General features: G+C 44.8%; 1 protein-coding gene across 3 annotated transcripts in view; it reads left to right on the top strand.

The window, feature by feature from the left end:
• adgrd1 (adhesion G protein-coupled receptor D1) overlaps positions 1 to 17,962 on the top strand; it is a 243,831-nt gene that overhangs the window by 146,372 nt on the left and 79,497 nt on the right. For all 3 annotated transcript variants that reach the window (XM_043715336.1, XM_043715334.1, XM_043715335.1), the window contains 2 exons: positions 1,725 to 1,878; positions 2,610 to 2,676. In XM_043715336.1, the coding sequence (XP_043571271.1) occupies positions 1,725 to 1,878; positions 2,610 to 2,676 (221 nt within the window). The remainder of the gene's footprint in view (positions 1 to 1,724; positions 1,879 to 2,609; positions 2,677 to 17,962) is intronic.

Genomic DNA, 17,962 nt, shown 5'->3' with positions numbered 1-17,962 from the left:
GTGTGTGAGTGTGTATGTTTGTGTTTGTGTGTGTGTGTTTGTGTGTGTGTGTGTGAGTGTGTGTGTGTGTGAGTGTGTGTGTGTGTGTGAGTGAGTGTGACCTCACTGTCCAGAATGAGACATGGAATGGGAGGCTCTCACAACTGGAAAGGCCTGTAGTCGGAATGCTGGTACAGATGCATCCAGGTGTTTGAGTGCAGGAGTCGCAAACAGCTAGTAAGTAGGTTCAGCATGTAATCCAGAAGGGTAACGGGATGCTATCCTCTATTGTGAGGGGAAATGAACATAGAAGTGGAAATTAAAAATGCTGGGAGTCAGAAACAAAATCAGAAGGTGTTGGAAAAACTCAGCAGGTCTGGCTACATATCTGTGGAGAGAAATCAGAGTTAATGTTTCAGGTCTGGTGACCCTTCTTCAGAGCTGATTGTAACTGGGAAAAGATTGGTATATATGTTGAGGATGGGGTGGGGGAGAAGGGGAGGAGTAAACACCAGGTGGAGGTGGAGCCCAGAGAGAGAGAATAAAGTTCAGCCGACAAAGGAACGGGTCACGGTCAGTCTGGGAGAATGAATACAGGTCGATCTGCTGTAACATGCATTGTGTTGGCACAAGTACTCAATAACAAGATTGACGAACTGGGAGACACTGTTTCCAAAGCATGATCTTTAAAGTGTGTATTGGTTATAACGTGATTCTGGCCCCTTTAGTTTAAGTAGTGCTGCTATTATGCCATTTTCTTATAACACGGGATTGACAAGAATGGAACTACCACGTTATAACAAAACTGACTGCAGCTGCCAGTGGGGACTGTTAGTGACTGAGAATGTGGTGTGTGTGGTAGCAGCCCATGTGATGACAGACCCTGGTTTGTGGAGGTTGGGTTAAAGACATGGGAGAAGGTGCTCAGGCCCAAAGATTATTGAACTTGATATTGCATTCAGAGGGCTGCAGCGTTCCCAAGTGGAAAATGAGGTCCTGTTCTTCCAGTTAGCGCTGAGCTTCAGTGGAACACTGCAGCAAGCCTGAGACAGAGATGTTAGCCAGGGAACAGGGCAGGGTGTTAAAGTGACAGGCAACTGGAAGCTGAGGGCCATTTTTGCAGGCGTTCTGCAAAGTGGTCACCCAGTCTGTGCTTTGTCTCCCCAGTGGAGAGGAAAAGTGAACATGTTGTGCTTCGTTTACACAAGGCATTGGTGAGACCACTTCTGGATTACTGTGTGTAGGTTTGGTCTCCTTATTTAAGGTGGATGTAAATGTATTGGAGGGGGCTCAGCAGAGATTTGTTGGATTGATAGCTGGAGTGAGTGGGTTGCTTTATGAGAAAAGGTTGGACAGACTGGTCTGATGCCCTGAGAGTTTCAGAGAGTGATGGTGGGGAGGGTGGGGGGGGCGAGCCGAGATTGATGTGAATAAGATCCTGAATGGTCTGGACAAGGTGGATGTGGGAAGGATGTTTCCTTTTGTGGGTCAGTCCAGAACCAGGGGACAGTTGTTGTAAAAGTGAGGGTCACCCGTTTAGGACAGAGATGAAGGGAATTCCTTTTTATTCCCAGAGGACTGTGTGACTTTGGAACTCTCTCCCTGAGAAGGTGACAGAGGTAGGGTCATTGAATCGCTTTAAGGTGGATTTCAGTAGATTCCTGGTTGGGAGGACATTTCTGCTCCTGACTTGTCTGTGTGTCTGTCTGATATGAAAATGACGAAATCCATCCTCTTCCCTCCAGCTGCCCTGCAAGGTCCTGGCTATCCTCCTCCATTTCTTCTTCCTCAGTGTCTTCTCCTGGATGTTGGTTGAAGGTCTCCACCTCTACAGCATGGTCATCAAAGTATTCGGTTCCGAGGAGAGTAAACATTTCTACTATTATGGGATAGGATGGGGTGAGTATCTTTGCCACAGCTGCTTATTCTGCACAGCTAACTGGTAACTGGGATGTCAGAAAGACACAACAGGAGAAAGAGGGAACAGTAGTACCTATTACTTGCCAATTATTACAGATTTGGATTGTTTTTTCAGCAGTTCAAGAGGGTCACAATATCATATGTGATGCTAAGAAAGCTTGTGGAATATAATGATCGAATCCTGTATGGACTGTACACGAACACTGTGGAGACTGAATCCACTCACAATGGGTCTGCAATTTACACTTGGGAGCGATCGACAGGAAATTGATAGATTACTGAGATCGTAACTCAATCCTTTAACTTGAAGTGGTATTGAGAATATCAGCCAGGACGCTATGGCAGAACTGCCTTCTTCTTTCGCGAAATTGCCTAAATCCACCTCAGTGGACAGCCAGACTTGGATTAAAATCTCTACTGAAAGTCAGCTCCTCGCTCAGCGGTGTACTGCTGCAGTGCTGCACTGGTGTACCACAGGCTGCCTCTGGGATGGAGCGTGAACCCTCTGTCTCAGGAGAGGGTCAGCCTCCTCATCAGAGTTGTCAAGATGTGGTTGGTCACTTTACTGGTGAGAAATGGAGTTGTTGCTGTGACCCTGATTTTAACCAACCTTAGGGCTGCAAGTGAGTGAAAAGGTCAAACCCAGTGTTGATGCTTTGATAACGCGCTGAACATGCATTGTCAGTGACTTTACTTATCCTTGACTTTAGGCTCACCTTTGGTGATTTGCATCGTGTCTGTCACCTCAGCATTTGACAGCTACGGAAATGCAGACAAGTGAGTATTCTGGGAGTCAAAACTGTTCTATCTGGCATTGTTTTATTGGACTCCTTCTGCAGAGAAGTCTCCCTTAGTCACAGCAACTCAAACCACTCTGCGTTAAACCCAGGTCATTGGCAGCAACAATAGGAGGCCGTTCAGCCCCCTCTATCCTACCCTGCTGTTCAGTTAGTTCATGGAAAATCTGAAACTAACTCCATTTCCCCATCTGAATACACTCAACAAACAAAAATCAATTCAATTAAAGCACAGATGCTGGCAATTTAAAATAACACAGAGAACACTGGAGACACTCAGCAGGTGTGGCAGTGTCTGTGGAGAGAGAGTGAGTGTGAGTGTGTTAATGTTTCAAATCCAAGGATCCTTCTTCAGAATTCAAAATCTAACAATGTTAAGTTTGCAGTTTCCACCTGAATCCTTGTCTCAGCAGCTTTTTGAGTGAGTTCCTGAATTCCATCTCCCCTCTTGTACATAGAAGTGTCTCCTGATCAAGCCCTCCTGAATGGCTTCCTCCTAATTTTAATAAAAGATGCTCTCCTTTTCCAGGTTCACTTCAATGAGGGGACACTGTTCCTCTCTCCCCATTCCCCGTGTCGATCACCTTAAACATCTTAATTACTATGCCACAATTGTCAAAACTTGGCACTGTCTTTTTTGTTGGAGGTGCCAGTGTCGGACTGGGGTAGACAAAGTCAGAAGTCACATGACACCAGGTTATAGTCCAATAGGTTTATTTGGAAACATAAACTTCACCTGATGAAGGGGTAAAGCTCTGAAAGCTTGTGATTTAAATAAACCTGCTGGACTATCGTAAAGATGTTGTGAAACTTGAAAGGGTTCAGAAAAGATTTACAAGGATGTTGCCAGGGTTGGAGGATTTGAGCTACAGGGAGAGGCTGAACAGGCTGGGGCTGTTTTCCCTGGAGCGTCGGAGGCTGAGGGGTGACCTTATAGAGGTTTATAAAATCATGAGGGACATGGATAGGATAAATAGACAAAGTCTTTTCCTTGGGATGGGAGAGTCCAGAACTAGAGGGCATAGGTTTAGGGTGAGAGGGGAAAGATATAAAAAAGACTTAAGGGGAAACTTTTTCACCCAGAGGGTGGTGGGTGTATGGAATGAGCTTCCAGAGGATGTGGTGGAGGCTGGTACAATTGTAACATTTAGAGGCATTTGGATGAGTATATGAATAGGAAGGGTTTGGAGGGATATGGGCCGGGTGCTGGTGGTGGGACTAGATTGGGTTGGGATATCTGGTCGGCATGGACGGGTTGGACCGAAGGGTCTGTTTCCATGCTGTACATCTCTATGACTGTATGATGTCGTGTGACTTCTGACTTTGCTCTTTTTGTGACCCTCATGGCTTTACGATGTTGACATTTTCAAACATCATGTCAGTCAGAGCTCCTCACAAGTTCCTGTCTCTATTTTTGACATCAGAATTAAATCTAGCTGCTTGACGGTATAATTCATTGGGATGTTTTCCTTTCTCCGATGTTGAGGATTACTGGATATTCCAGTGAACTCTTTCCAACTGATTGAGCCAGCCTGTGTCCAGCTGATGTGTTATAAATCACACCATTTATTCTCATTTACTCCAATTAATTCATTGTGAATTAAGCCAGGGAGAACTAATCACTTCTTCCTCTGACTAATTATGAGGCATGCTCCATGTTTGGGTTTTGCTATTTGAGGTTATATCTTGGGTAAAATGAGATTCTGATGATAGAAGCTTCTGTCATGCAAGTAGAAATCTCTACTCCCTTTCTGAGGAAACATTAATAATTCAACAAAATTCTCACATTTTGCACAGGATGGAAAACAGCAAGGATGTCGGCCCAATAGAGTCATAATGTGGATTATTGTTCCCTTTACAGAGAGTGAGTTAGCTATCTGGTTATAAAAGCTGATAGAATAGCTGGAGGTAAAATTATTTAAACTCTGTAAATATTACTCTGACTTGTTAAGAATTGAATGTGACAATTTGAGTTCAAGAATGTGAAAATCATGCTAACTAAATGTGATTCTCTCCCATGGACAGTTTAGAATAGAATCCCTACAGTGTAGAAACAGGCCAAATAAGTCCACACTGACCCCCCTAAAAGAGTAACCCACCCAGATTCATTTCCCAACCCTATTACTCTACATTTCCCATGACTAGCTTACACATCCCTGAACACTACGGGCAATTTCCCACGGCTGATTCACCCTGACCTGCACATCTTTGGACTGTGGGAGGAAACTGGAGCACCCGGAGAAAACCCACGCAGACACAGGGAGAATGTGCAAACTCCCACACACGGTTGCCAGAGGGTGGAATTGAACCCGGGTTCCTAGCGCTGTGAGGTAGCAGTGCTAATCACTGAGCCACTATGCCTCTTTGTTACGTATTAGGGACTTGCTGTGATATAGTTTTTTTCAGGGCTCCTGCTATAGATATAACTTCTGCCCTACCTAGTTCCTGTCTAAGGACTCTACCTGCGTTTTCAACCTTTAACAATGTCTTTTTTTTGAAAAGAAGAATATCCCAATGCTGCCACCATTTTCTTGCATTCTTTGTAAGTGACACAAGTTACGAACCTAGATACAGTTTATTTGAAAACCATAACTTATAGTTTCAGGTAATGATGTAGGCAGTCGTCTGCAAGCATGCTTCTTGCTAAATGACACAGGACAGTTGGTTATGTGGTTACATTCTGATCCTTCGCATACTGAGATCTTAAAGCAGCAACACAGTTTTGCCCCATATAGTGGGTCCTGACCTCCTGCAGTTATATTATAACCAATCCACATTAATTTTTAAGGAATTCATTAAAAGTTTGTGCAAAGATTTGTAGCTCGGGTGCTGTGGTTCTGTTCGCCGAGCTGGAAGTTTTTGTTGCAAATGTTTCGTCCCCTGGCTAGGCGACATCATCAGTGCTTGGGAGCCTCCTGCGAAGCGCTTCTTTGATGTTTCCTCCGGTGTTTATAGTGGCCTGTCCCTGCCGCTTCCGGTTGTCAGTTTCAGCTGCCCGCTGTAGTGTTGTTAGCTGTCTTCCTGTTTGTCCTATATAGTGTTTAGTGCAGTCCTTGCATGGGATTTTGTACACTACATTCGTTTTGCTCATGTTGGGTATCGGGTCCTTCGTTCTGGTGAGTTGTTGTCTGAGCCTTGATTTTTCCCCTGTTCCCAGTCAGATAAGTGTTAGAATCCCTACAGGGCAGGAAGGGGTCATTTGGCCCATCTGATCATCCCCCGAAGAGCATCCCACCCACACTGGCCCCATCCCCATAACACCACACTTCTCACAGCTAATCCACATATGGACACTATAGCATGGCCAATCCACCCTTAGCTGCATATCTTTGGACTGTGGGAAGAAACCCACGCAGACACAGGGAGAATGTGCAAACTCCACACAGACAGTCACCTGAGGCTAGAATGAAACCTGGGCCCCAGGTGCTGTGAGGCAGCCATACTAACCACTGAGCCACCGTGCCAGCCTTAATTCATTAAGTGAAAGGTGTCAATCTATTTTTTCCTCTTTGCAGCTCCTGTCTCCCATTTCTTCCATTTGCAGCCATTCTCCCACCTTGACAACTCCTTCAGCCTGCGTTTGAGGAATTTACATTTGGAAATATTTCTGTGTGAATGAGCTACATGTGTAGCTTCATGTGTTGGGTCAAACAAAGAGGAAATCTCTTGTGGAGTTCCTGCACTTTGCTGGTGTCCACTGCCTCCTGGTGTCCAGGCTGTGACAGATCCCATTATGTCCCACGGAAAGGACTGATGGCTGTTTAAGAAACAGTGACAGGGGGCAGGTATAGGGCTGGCAATGCTGTGAATCTCACAATATCAGTTATGGAAAAACCAATGGCACAGAAATAGGCCATTTTACCCAAAACACTGAAACTGCTGCCTGTGCTCCTGAAGAATACACTCCAACCTTTGGTTCATCTCATCTTTTTCTTCTATTCCGATCTCCATCATGTCTTTATCCAACTTCCTCTCAAATGTATTGATGCTGTTTACCCCAAACACTCGTTGTGGGAGTGAGGGCCGTGTTGCCCCCACTCTTGGGGTAAAGAAATTAATCTGAGTTCCTGACTGGATTTATTCTTATACATAAGGTTAAAAACCACACAACGCCAGGTTATAGTTCAACAGGTTTATTTGGAAGTACTAGCTTTCGGAGCATGGCGACCTTAATAATGAGGCCTTTGGTTCAGGCCTCTCCGTACGTGCAAATGTCTTCTCTCAAAGATCGAAACCTCCTCATTCCTCAAGTGTTCTAACTTCTCTGAGAGGGACCTATCTCATTTACTGAAAGGGAGGTGAGAGACTCCAACACAAAATATTTGAGTTATTGGGAACCGACTTTGCAGCTGTCCATCCTGTGGCCTTGCAATGAGGCAAGTCTCCGAGTATAGTATTTGATCAGTGAGCTGTCCGTCCATTCCCAGCCTGGACACACTACTCAAGTTAATAACTCTGTACAGACACTAATTACAGACTTTGCTGCTGCGGAATTGTTTCAGATTTGAATGTCAAATCTGTGGAGGGTGCCTGGAGGTTAATAACCCTGGATAGCATGACTCATGCTGAGGGAGCTGCAGGGTCAGATATGCAAACACCTTTGAAACTTCAATGGCTTTGACGTGGCTGCTTTGATTTTATCAGATGCCATCCAAGTGCCCACAGATGCACAGAACCTTTTGCATATTTAATGATGTCTGGCACAGCAGCTAAGAGCCAGGAAAGTTAGCAGATATCAACAAATCCTATTGAGTCTCTGATGGATGTTTGTACAGCAGTTCAGCCATTTCATTAACCTTGTTTTATCCCCATAGTGGGATAGATTTATGTCCCTCAAGCCCCCATCCAATTTCATTTTGAAATCATTGAGCATTCCATGGTCAGAGTCTTAATCCCATGGTAGAAATGTCAATTACAAGGGGTATAGGTTAAGGCAAAAAGGGTCAAGTTTAAAGGCAATATGCGAGGTGAGTATTTTACACAGAGAGTGGTATGACTTGGAGGTGTTGGAAGTCGAGACGATAACAACATTTAAGAGGCATCTTAACAGATATACAAATGGACAGGGGATAGAGGGATACAGGCAGCTGAGAGGGAAAAGGTATTAGTTGAGGAAGGCATCCTGCACAGGCCAGTTGGGCTGAAGGGCCTGTTCCTTTGTTCTTGGTTATCTCTGCTTTGGCATCAGGGCAGTTGGTGAATGCTGGGTCCCTCTGGTCACTACATAACAATGTTCCTCCTCATTTCCCCCAGTATTGTTCTTAAAACCTTAAATCTGGGGCTCCTGGTCCTTGTGCCATCAGTAAATAGGAAAGGTATTTTTGTGGTCTAGCTTACCTAATTCAATCACAATCTTCTCCACTTTCAGATCAACACCCACCTCTCTCCAAACTCCTTAACGTGAACTCTCTGATCTTGTTAAACTGTCATTTCAAGAGGGGTATAATACAAGGGCAGGGATGTACTGTTGTAGCTGTATATGGCTCTGCTCAGATTGCATTTGGAATACAGTAAGCAGTTTTGGGTCCCGTATCTATAGAAGGATATGGTGGTGTTGGAGGGGGTCCACAGGAGGTTTATAAGAATGATCCAGGGAATGAAGCGTGCAGCATTTGATGACGAGTTGAGGACTGTAGGTCTGTACGTGATGGAGCTGAGAAGGAATGGGATCGGGGGATCTGATTGAAACTTACAGAATACTGAGAGACGGGAAAGAATGGACGTGGAGATGTTTCCACTAGTCAGAGAGACTAGGACCGAGGGCACAGCCTCAGAGTGAAGGAACAACCCTTTAGAACTGAGATGAGGAGGAATTTCTACAGCCAGAGGATGGGGAATCTGTGGGACTCATTGCCGCAGAGAGCTGGGGAGGCCAAGTCATTGAGTGTATTTAGGACAGAGATAGATAGGTTCCTGATGGGTGAGGAGGCAGGCGCATGGGATTGAGAACCATATCAGGGGAAAGTGAGGGCTGCAGATGCTGGAGATTACAGTTAAGAGTGTGGTGCTGGAAAAGCACAGCAGGTCAGGCAGCATCCAAGGAGCAGGAGAATCGACATTTCTGGCATAAACCCTTCCAGCTGTGACCAAATGGTGGAACAGACTGAATAAGCCAAATGGGCTAATCCTGCTCCTACTTCCTGTGGTCTTAAAGTGTCTATTTGCAACTTCTATAGGGAAGTGGTAATGAATGCTGGCTTAGCCAGTATTCGGAGATGCCGGTGTTGGACTGGGGTGTACAAAGCCAAAAATCACACAACACCAGGTTATAGTCCAACAGGTTTAATTGGAAGCACACTAGTTTTCGGAATGACGCTCCTTTATCACCTGATCTCACACAATCACCTGATGAAGGAGCGGCGCTCCGAAAGCTAGTGTGCTTCCAGTTAAACCTGTTGGACTATAACCTGGTGTTGTGTGATTTTTGGCTTGGACAGTGACACCCACATCCCACAAAATAACCTAAAACATACTTTGCTAAGTACTTCTAACATGCCCTGCCTCCTTTAATAATCTAGTCACATGAAACCCCCGATCTCTCTATCTCTGCACTTTCTTTAAAGCAGTGCCATTAAATGTCTGTGTTACTACTCTTTACTCCTTCAGTCAAGGTGCATCACCTCACAATGATCAGAATAGCAGAGTTCCAGCACTGAGCTGGAAATGTGTACCAGGGGGTGTGGGCTGGTGGGCCTTTTAGATGGAGCTGACAATCCCAGCAGGACCTTCAGGCCAGTGGCCTACATCAGCATTTCTGCTTCATTGCATAGTTGTGATGAAAACCTTTGTTTCTGTCCCCACAGATGCTGCTAGACCTGCTGAGGTTCTTCAGCAATTTCTGTTTATACTTTATTGCAGGCTGGGATGCAAATCCACAACACTAAACCCACATGGGCTACAGCTAACAACTCACACATAAACAGCAAATTAGTCCTGGCACCATTTACAACGTAGAATGTCCTTTCTGTTGTCTTGCAGGATATAACTGATCATCACTTCAGTCACAGCCCAGTTGTGACCAATCACTCTCTCAGATGGGTCATACAGTATAACAGCAGATACCTCAGCCGGTTTGAAACAAAATGCATTCATTCAGTGAAATTACATCATTATTTAATGCAGTCTGTTAGTCTACAAGATGACTGTCTGAGACCAGGACTACGTGGTGTGGGTGGTAGGTAAAAGCAGAATGAAGCCTCAAAGCTTCTCAAAAACTGATTCCTTTCACATAGAGCTGAAGTATTCAGGTCATGAGTCAGGTTATGTTCTAGTGGCAACTTGGAGTGAAACAGGAAGAGGTGGCTGAACATATTTGGAGTGCTGAATGTCAGGAGGCAGTTTAAGCAGAAAATAGATTGTTTTGCAGTAGCTGAGCTGCTTTTATAGCCCAGTTCATTTTCACCAGTCACTCCTCTGTGCCAGTTTTACAAATCAAGTCACCAACATTTGATAAGGCTCAGATATTAATTGGTGAGCGGAGGTGCTCTATAGCACAGTGGCAGCATCCCTACCCCTGGGTTAGGCAGTCCTAGGTTCAAGTCCAATCTGTTCCAGCATTTCAAAGTATAAGACCTTTGCTAATTAATTTGAAGGCAGTCTAAAAGTCTGAACCAGTCATGAAACAACTCCTCCTACTGTAGTTAAAATCAGGCAAACTAGACAGTCAGACAGGATCGGGGCTGGGTCCACTACTTTTTGTCATTTATATGAATGATTTGGATGTGAGCATAAGAGGTACAGTTAGTAAGTTCCAGATGACACCAAAATTGGAGGTGTAGTGGACAGCGAAGAAGGTTACCTCACATTACAACCGGATCTTGATCAGATGGGCCAATGGGCTGAGAAGTGGCAGATGGAGTTTAATTCACATAAATGCAGGTGCTGCATTTTGGGAAAGCAAATCTTAGCAGGACTTATACACTTAATGGTAAGGTCCTAGGGAGTGTCGCTGAACAAAGAGACCTTGGAGTGCAGGTTCATAGCTCCTTGAAAGTGGAGTTGCGGGTAGATAGGATAGTGAAGAAGGTGTTTGGTATGCTTTCCTTTATTGGTCAGAATATTGAGTACAGGAGTTGGGAGGTCATGTTGCAGCTGTACAGGACATTGGTTAGGCCACTTTTGGAATATTCTGGTCTCCTTCCTATCAGAAGGATGTTGTGAAACTTGAAAAGGGTCAGAAAAGATTTACAAGGATGTTGCCAGGGTTGGAGGGTTTGAGCTATAGGGAGAGGCTGAACAGACTGGGGCTGTTTTCCCTGGAGCGTCGGAGGCTGAGGAGTGGAGGGATATGGGCCGGGTGCTGGTAGGTGGGACCAGATTGGGTTGGGATATCTGGTCGGCATGGACGGGTTAGACCAAAAGGTCTGTTTCCATGCTGTACATCTCTGTGACTCCATAAGATCTAAGAAAGCCAATCTATTATGAACCATTTCCTTTACATTCAATAGTGGTGGTCAGGGAGGAATATCTCTTTGTAATCTGTTCTTCAGGTAAATCCATTAGGCTACAAACATCCTCTGAACAAATCCCCAACTGAAATCCAGATGTTAAAAACAGTCTGATTGATTGAGGAGCTAAAGGAGACCTCGCTCTGTGAGCTCTCGAGCTGTGCAGCTCAGCTGAGATAGGAGGGAATACCTGGAAATGTGGAAATGTGGAAAGACTTTGAACACTTTGGGCTCAATTGGAGCTTTCGAAAATAGATTGATTATTTCGCCTTGGGGTTGAAGGCAAACCGATAAAGTACAAGCAATTCGAGCAGGTAGCTGAGTTGCTTTCTGTCCTTAATACTTTCATTACAAAATTGCCACTAGGTCTGACAGTCTTTACAAATTATTTGTTTTCTCATCCATTGTTTGCACAACTTGCCCTGTTGGGTCCTGTAGCTCTCCCAGTCTTCAGAATTTCCATATCCTTTTGGACATTGCAAGCATAAAGAAACAAAGCAAATGCCAGGGTCTTATACTCTGGAATTTCCCTGCAAAATCGCTCTCTCCTTTGAGGGAAGGTGATGGTATTTTGTTGCTCTTATCACTAGATTGTTACTCTGGAGACCCAGGTAATTATTTTGGGGTCATGGGTTCAAATCCCATCATAGTGGAATTTGAATTCAATGGGAAAAGAAAAACTGGAATTAAGAGTCTAATGATGAGCATGAATCCATTGCTGATTGTCAGAAAAACCCACCTGGGTCACAAATGTCCTTATGGGAAGGAAGCTGCCATCCTTACCTGGTCTGGCCTACATGTGACTCCAGACTCACAGCAATGGGGTTGACTCTTACCTGTCCCCTGGGCAATTAGGGATTGGCAATAAATGCTGGCCAAGCCAGCGAAGCCTTCATTCAGTGAATGAATAATAGAAAGATGCTCCTTAAAACCTCGTCTTTGACAAAGTATGAGGTGACTTGCTCTATTATCACCTTAAATGGTTTAACGTGTATCTGTGATTGATCATCGTTGGTTTGGAAACTCCTCCAGGCGTTTTTTGCTACTTTGAATGTGTTTTTAAAGCAACTTCTCAATTCTGCTTTTGACCGAACGCACTGAGTGGGGTGCCTTGACCGTACAGTTGGATGGAGCCTTCTGTGTTGTGATGAGTATGTGCTGATTTTGTCCCAGATGCTTTGAAAAGCCCTTTGGTGTGTCTTTGAACACTCCTGACTATTCCAAAGGCCACAGGATTCAGATTCCAGCCAATCAGCTCAGAGTGCTTAATGTACACAGTGAGGGACACTGTGTGGTTTTGTTGTACAACAGGTGATAGTTTTATTACTAAACCCAGTTTATGAAATGACCTGCTTGCCTTATGCAGCCCGTCTGTGAGCTGGCTGTGTAACAAAAGGACATGTGATTCTGAATTATATATTAATGTTCAGTCCCAGTTCCATTGCATACATCTTGAATATAAATTGGCAGTTCTGTGTATGATGTCAATCACTGAATGTTTCCAGCCGCTGGGATCAATTATTAATGTCCCGTTCTCATTATTGCAAAGTCAAGGTGAAATGTCAGTTGCTCTGTTTTTGCATCTTTGTTTGATTTGTTGGATTTCACAAGGATGCAGCAGACAGGCTGAGGAGAACCTGTGGTTTGGAAACGTGTTCTCAATGTTTTCTGTTTGCTCATTGCCTCTGAGTTTGGCTCAGGAAAATAAGCAAGCCTTTGAGTCAGTGTGTAATCTTCCAGACTGCCCGTCCACATCTCTGATTAAACCTCAGGTTTTGCTCCAGCTCTAATTAAATGTAATATCGGAGCGTTTGTGAAGGATTTGCTGTCACTCTGCTCCCTGGGGTCTGAGGGAGCTGATAGCCCAACATGTGGTCAAGAGCTCCTGCCACCTTGGAGGCAGCTGTGGCATAATGGTTGGGAAAGATGATTGTTTGGTGACTTGTCCACTCTGTCTGACTCCTCAATGTCACGCTCCTGTCGAAGGTGCCTTCCCATGTGACCCTTCTCCATTTTGCTCAGTCCCCAACCCGGGTCTCCCACAACCCAATGGGGGATGTTGGCTCTCTTCAAGGAAGGTTATGAGAACATACTGAAAGCGTTCCCATCAGCCTCCTGGGAGCCTCTGGCCCTGACAGCATTCAGTATCGAGCAGGTTGCTCTGGTGTTTGTATGTCCTGCCCAGTGGAGCTGGTATTGAGTGATGGCTGCCTTCTGAGGAAGGGTGCTCCTGTTCTCAAGGGAGTGTAGCGAGGGTTTCCCAGGCTGATTCCGGGGATGGCGGGACTGACGTATGACGGGAGATTAACTAGGTTAGGATTGGTTTTCACTGGAGTTCAGACAAATGGGGAGGGATGGGGGGAGTCCAATAGAAACTTATAAAATTCTAACAGGACTAGACAGGGTAGATGCAGGGAGGATGTTCCTGATGGTGGGTGCGCCCAGAACCAGGGGTCACAGTCTAGGGATTCAGGGTGGATCATTTAGGATGGAGATGAGGAGACATTTCTTCACCCAGAGAGTGGTGAGCCTTTGGAATTCATTACCACAGGAAGCAGTTGATGCCAAAACATAAAGCACTTGGGGTGAATGGGGTCAAAGGTTATAGGGAGACAGCAGGATTAGGCTATTGAGTTGGACGATCAGCCATGATGGCGATGAATGGCTGAATGGCCTCCTCCTGCTCCCATCTTCTATGTTTCTATGTTTGATACAGGGCAGCTTATCCCACAACAGTCTGTCAGAATTGATCCTCTCTATCAACAGTCTGTTGAGGAGGGAGAGAAGAGAGAGAGTGGGAGAGAGTTCAAGATTTCCACCATCCTAGGTGTGAAGTTTCTTCCTGATTTCCCCATGAATGGCCTGTCTGGTTTCAAGTTTGCATCCTGGTGTTTGGAACTTCCTTCAGTGAGCTGTTCCTGAGAACACAGTCACATTGACCTTGGAGCAGGAATGGGTTTCTCTCTGCACAGAGTCTGGTGGAGGTGCTGTGCATTGTTCCCCCTCACCATCTGACCGAGTGCAGCAGAACCTTCCAGAATTGGGTCTCAGTGCTGTAATCAGCGAACCAATGTTGGTCACTGTGTGTAGAATGTCAGAGTGGCTGTACACAGAGCTTACAGGGAATGTTGCAGCTGACCTGCTCCAGCTGTCTCTGTGTTTGTTGCTGCTGTACAGTCATGGAGTCTGACAGCACAGAAACAGTCCCTTCGATCCAACCAGTCCATACCGAACATAATCCCAAACTAAACTAGTCCCACCTGCCTACTCCTGGCCCATGTCCATCACAACCTTTCACGTACCTATCCAAATGTCTTTTAAATGTTGTAATTGCACCCACATCCACCACTTCCACAGGACGTTCATTCCACACGTGAACCACCCTTAGTGGGAAAAAAGGTTGACCCTCATGTCTTTCAAAATCTCTCTCTTCTCAGTTTAAATATGCACCATCTTAGGGAAAAGACAACTACCACTAACTCCACCTCTGCCCCTCATTATTTTATAAACCTCCATCAGGTTACCTCTCAACCTCCTACGCTCCAGTGAAAAACATCCCAGCCTATCCAACCTTTCCTTATAACTCAATCCTTCCATATCTAGCAAAATCCTGGTAAATTTCTTCTGGACTCTCTCCAGCCTTTTGTTGTGGGGGAAATCACCAGCCTTGGAGTCAGAGTCGGGGTTCAATGACAGAGTTTATTGTACAAGGGAATGCTGGGGCTCTGGGGAGTGAAAGATACCAACAGCACAGTGATCAGCTGTGAGTCTTCTCTCAACCCAGGGCACATGTCAAGAAATGTTTATACATCTTGTGATATAATAGGTCAGTGTTGAGGTTGCTGTCTCTGTAACATAGTTTGTTTGTTGTAAACATTGCAGAACTGTTGGTAGTTTTGATACAGCCTTTGTCAGTTCCAGCACAGCCTTTGTTAATTTCCATGTGGTCATCGTCAGTTTCAGTGCAGACATTGTCAGTTTCCATGGCTGCGCTGAAGTCCATTGCTGTGGTAATGGACACTAATCGTTCTTCCTGAGAAGGACGGTTACTGCAGCCCTGGCTATTAGCACTTTGTACTGAGTCTGTATCAAGCTGTTAGCATTTCTATAAAAGGTGTTGGCTGGACCCAGCCACTTCAGCGGGCAGTGTTCGCTACTCATGTGTATTCTCTCCCCCACCCACCTTAAACTAATCAACTCGGTTGTGAGTGCATTGTGCTGGCATTCTGGTGGGCCCAGGCAGTGTCTGTGTTTGCTCTGCTGTCTCGCTCCATATTGTGGTCCGGCGGCCATCTTGTGTGACAAGTGGCCAACTCATGGTTCAGAGGCCATCTTGTGTGTCTGTGTGCCTAGTGTCACCCTGCCCCGTGCCATCTCCCTCTTCACTTCCTATAACCGAGTGACCGGAACTGGACACAGTATTCCAGAAGAGGCCTCACCAATGTCCTATACAACCTCAACATGACTTCCCTACTCCTATACTCGAAGGACTGAGCAGTGAAGACAAGTTTGCCAAATGTCTTTTTATGTGGGCCACCCTGTCTAAATGTGATGCAAACTTCAAAGAATTATGTACCTGCACCTCTAGGTCCCTCTGTTCTACAACACTACCCAAGACCTTGCCATTAATTGTATAAGCCCTACCCCAGTTTGTTTTACCAAATGCAATACTCTGCATTTATCCAGATTGAACTCCATCTGCTATTTTTCAGCCCATTGACCTATTTGATCAAGACCCCTTTGTAATCTTAGAAAACCTTCTTCAGTGTCTATTCTGCCACCAATTTTGGTGTTATCCACAAACTTAGTAACCATGCCTTCTATATTCTCATCCAAGTTATTTATATAAATGACCAAGAAAAAAGGATCCAGACCCGATCCCTGTGGAACACTGCTGGTCACAGGCCTCCTGTCTGAAAAGCAGCCTTTAAGCCAATTATATATCCAATTGGCAAGCACTCCCTGAATCATATGTGACCCACCTTTACGAATTAGTCTACCATCTGAAACCTGTCAAAGATTTTACTAAAATCCAAATAAACAACGTCTACTGCTCTGCCATCATCAATCTTGTTGGTAACTTCCTCAAAAAACTTAATTAAGTTTGTGAGACACGATTTTCCCTACACAAAGCCATGCTGACGATCCCTAATCAATTTTTTGCCTCTCTAAATCTCCATAAATCCTATCTTTTAAAATCGCCTTCAACAACTTACCCACAACCGAAGTCAGACTCACAGCTCTATCATTCCCCAGTTTCTCCTTATAACCTTTCTTAAGCAAAGGTACAACATTACCCACCCTCCAGTCATCAGGCACCTCACCCATACAGTTATAGATGATGCAAATATTTCTGCAAGGGATCTCGTAATTTCCTCCCTTACTTCCCACAGTGTTCTGGAATACATTAGATCAGGTTCTGGAGATTTGTTCACCTTTATTTTCCCCTAAGACTTTCCAAACTTCCTCTTCTATAATGTGAACTGTTTTTAAAACATCAAAGTTTATTTCTCTGCATTCTCTGGACTCTTTCTCCACGGTAAAAACTGACACAAAATATTCATTTAGTATCACCCCCCATCTCCTGGGGTTCAACACAAAGACAACCTCCTTGATCTCTAAGAGCCGCTACCTCTCTCTAGTTACCCTCTTGCTGTTAATGTATTTGTAGATTCTCTTTGGGTCATTCTTAACCTTATTTGCCAATGCTATCTCATATCCCCTCTGCCTTTCTCATTTCTTTCTCAAGAATCCCTCTACACTCTTTATATTGATGAAGAGATTCAGTTGAACCAAGTTGCCTGTATCTAAAATAAGATTGTCTTTTATTCATTCATTGTACTTTAATCTTCCCAACCTTACCCTTCACTCTAACAGGAACAAGATGCCTCTGAACTCCTGTAATCAAACTTTTGAATGACTCCCACTTGTCAGATGTCCTTTTATCTTTGTACAGACTACTCCAATCAACTTTTGAAAGTCCTTGTCTCGCACACCTTTAAAACTTGCCTTACTCTAACTAAAAGCTTTAACTTTGATCTTTTTCCATAACCATTTTGAAACGAATAGAATTATGATGGCGAGACCCAAAGTGTCCCCCCACTTTTACTGCAGTCACCTGCCCTGCCTTATTGACCAAAAGAAGGTCAAGTTTGGCTCCTCCTCCAGTAGGAGCATCCACACTCTGGTAAAGAAAATGTTGTTCAATAGATTTGACACATTCTTCACCATCCGAACCTTTAACACGATAGTAGTCCCTGTCGATGTTTGGAAAATTAAACCTTATTAAGCTGACATATACCTGAAATCTCCCAACATATTTGTTTCTCAATTTCTCTCTTTTTTGAGGGGGGTGGGGAGGTGCGCCTATAGTACAAGGAGACAGCGAGGACTACAGATGCTGGAGATCAGAGACTAGATTAGAGTGGTGCTGGAAAAGCACAGCAGGTCAGGTAGCATCCGAGGAGCAGGAGAATCAACGTTTCGGGCATAAGCCCTTCATCAGGAATGTGGGGGGCCCAAGGAGGCTGAGAGATAAATGGGACGGGGTAGGGCTTGAGGGAAAGTTGCTGGGAATGCAATAGGTAGCTAAAGGTGGCAGAAGATGGTGATAGGTTGGAGGGGCGGGTGCAGCAGAGCACATGGGGTCATACAGTCATAGAGATGTACAGCATGGAAACAGACCCTTCGGTCCAACCCGTCCATGCTGACCAGATATCCCAACCCAATCTAGTCCCACCTGCCAGCACCCAGCCCATATCCCTCCAAATCCTTCCTATTCATATACCCATCCAAATGCCTCTTAAATGTTGCAATTGT

This window comes from Chiloscyllium plagiosum, chromosome 25 (assembly GCF_004010195.1).
Source record: "Chiloscyllium plagiosum isolate BGI_BamShark_2017 chromosome 25, ASM401019v2, whole genome shotgun sequence".
Lineage (NCBI taxonomy): Eukaryota > Metazoa > Chordata > Chondrichthyes > Orectolobiformes > Hemiscylliidae > Chiloscyllium > Chiloscyllium plagiosum.
This window is presented reverse-complemented; position numbering and strand designations above follow the sequence as displayed.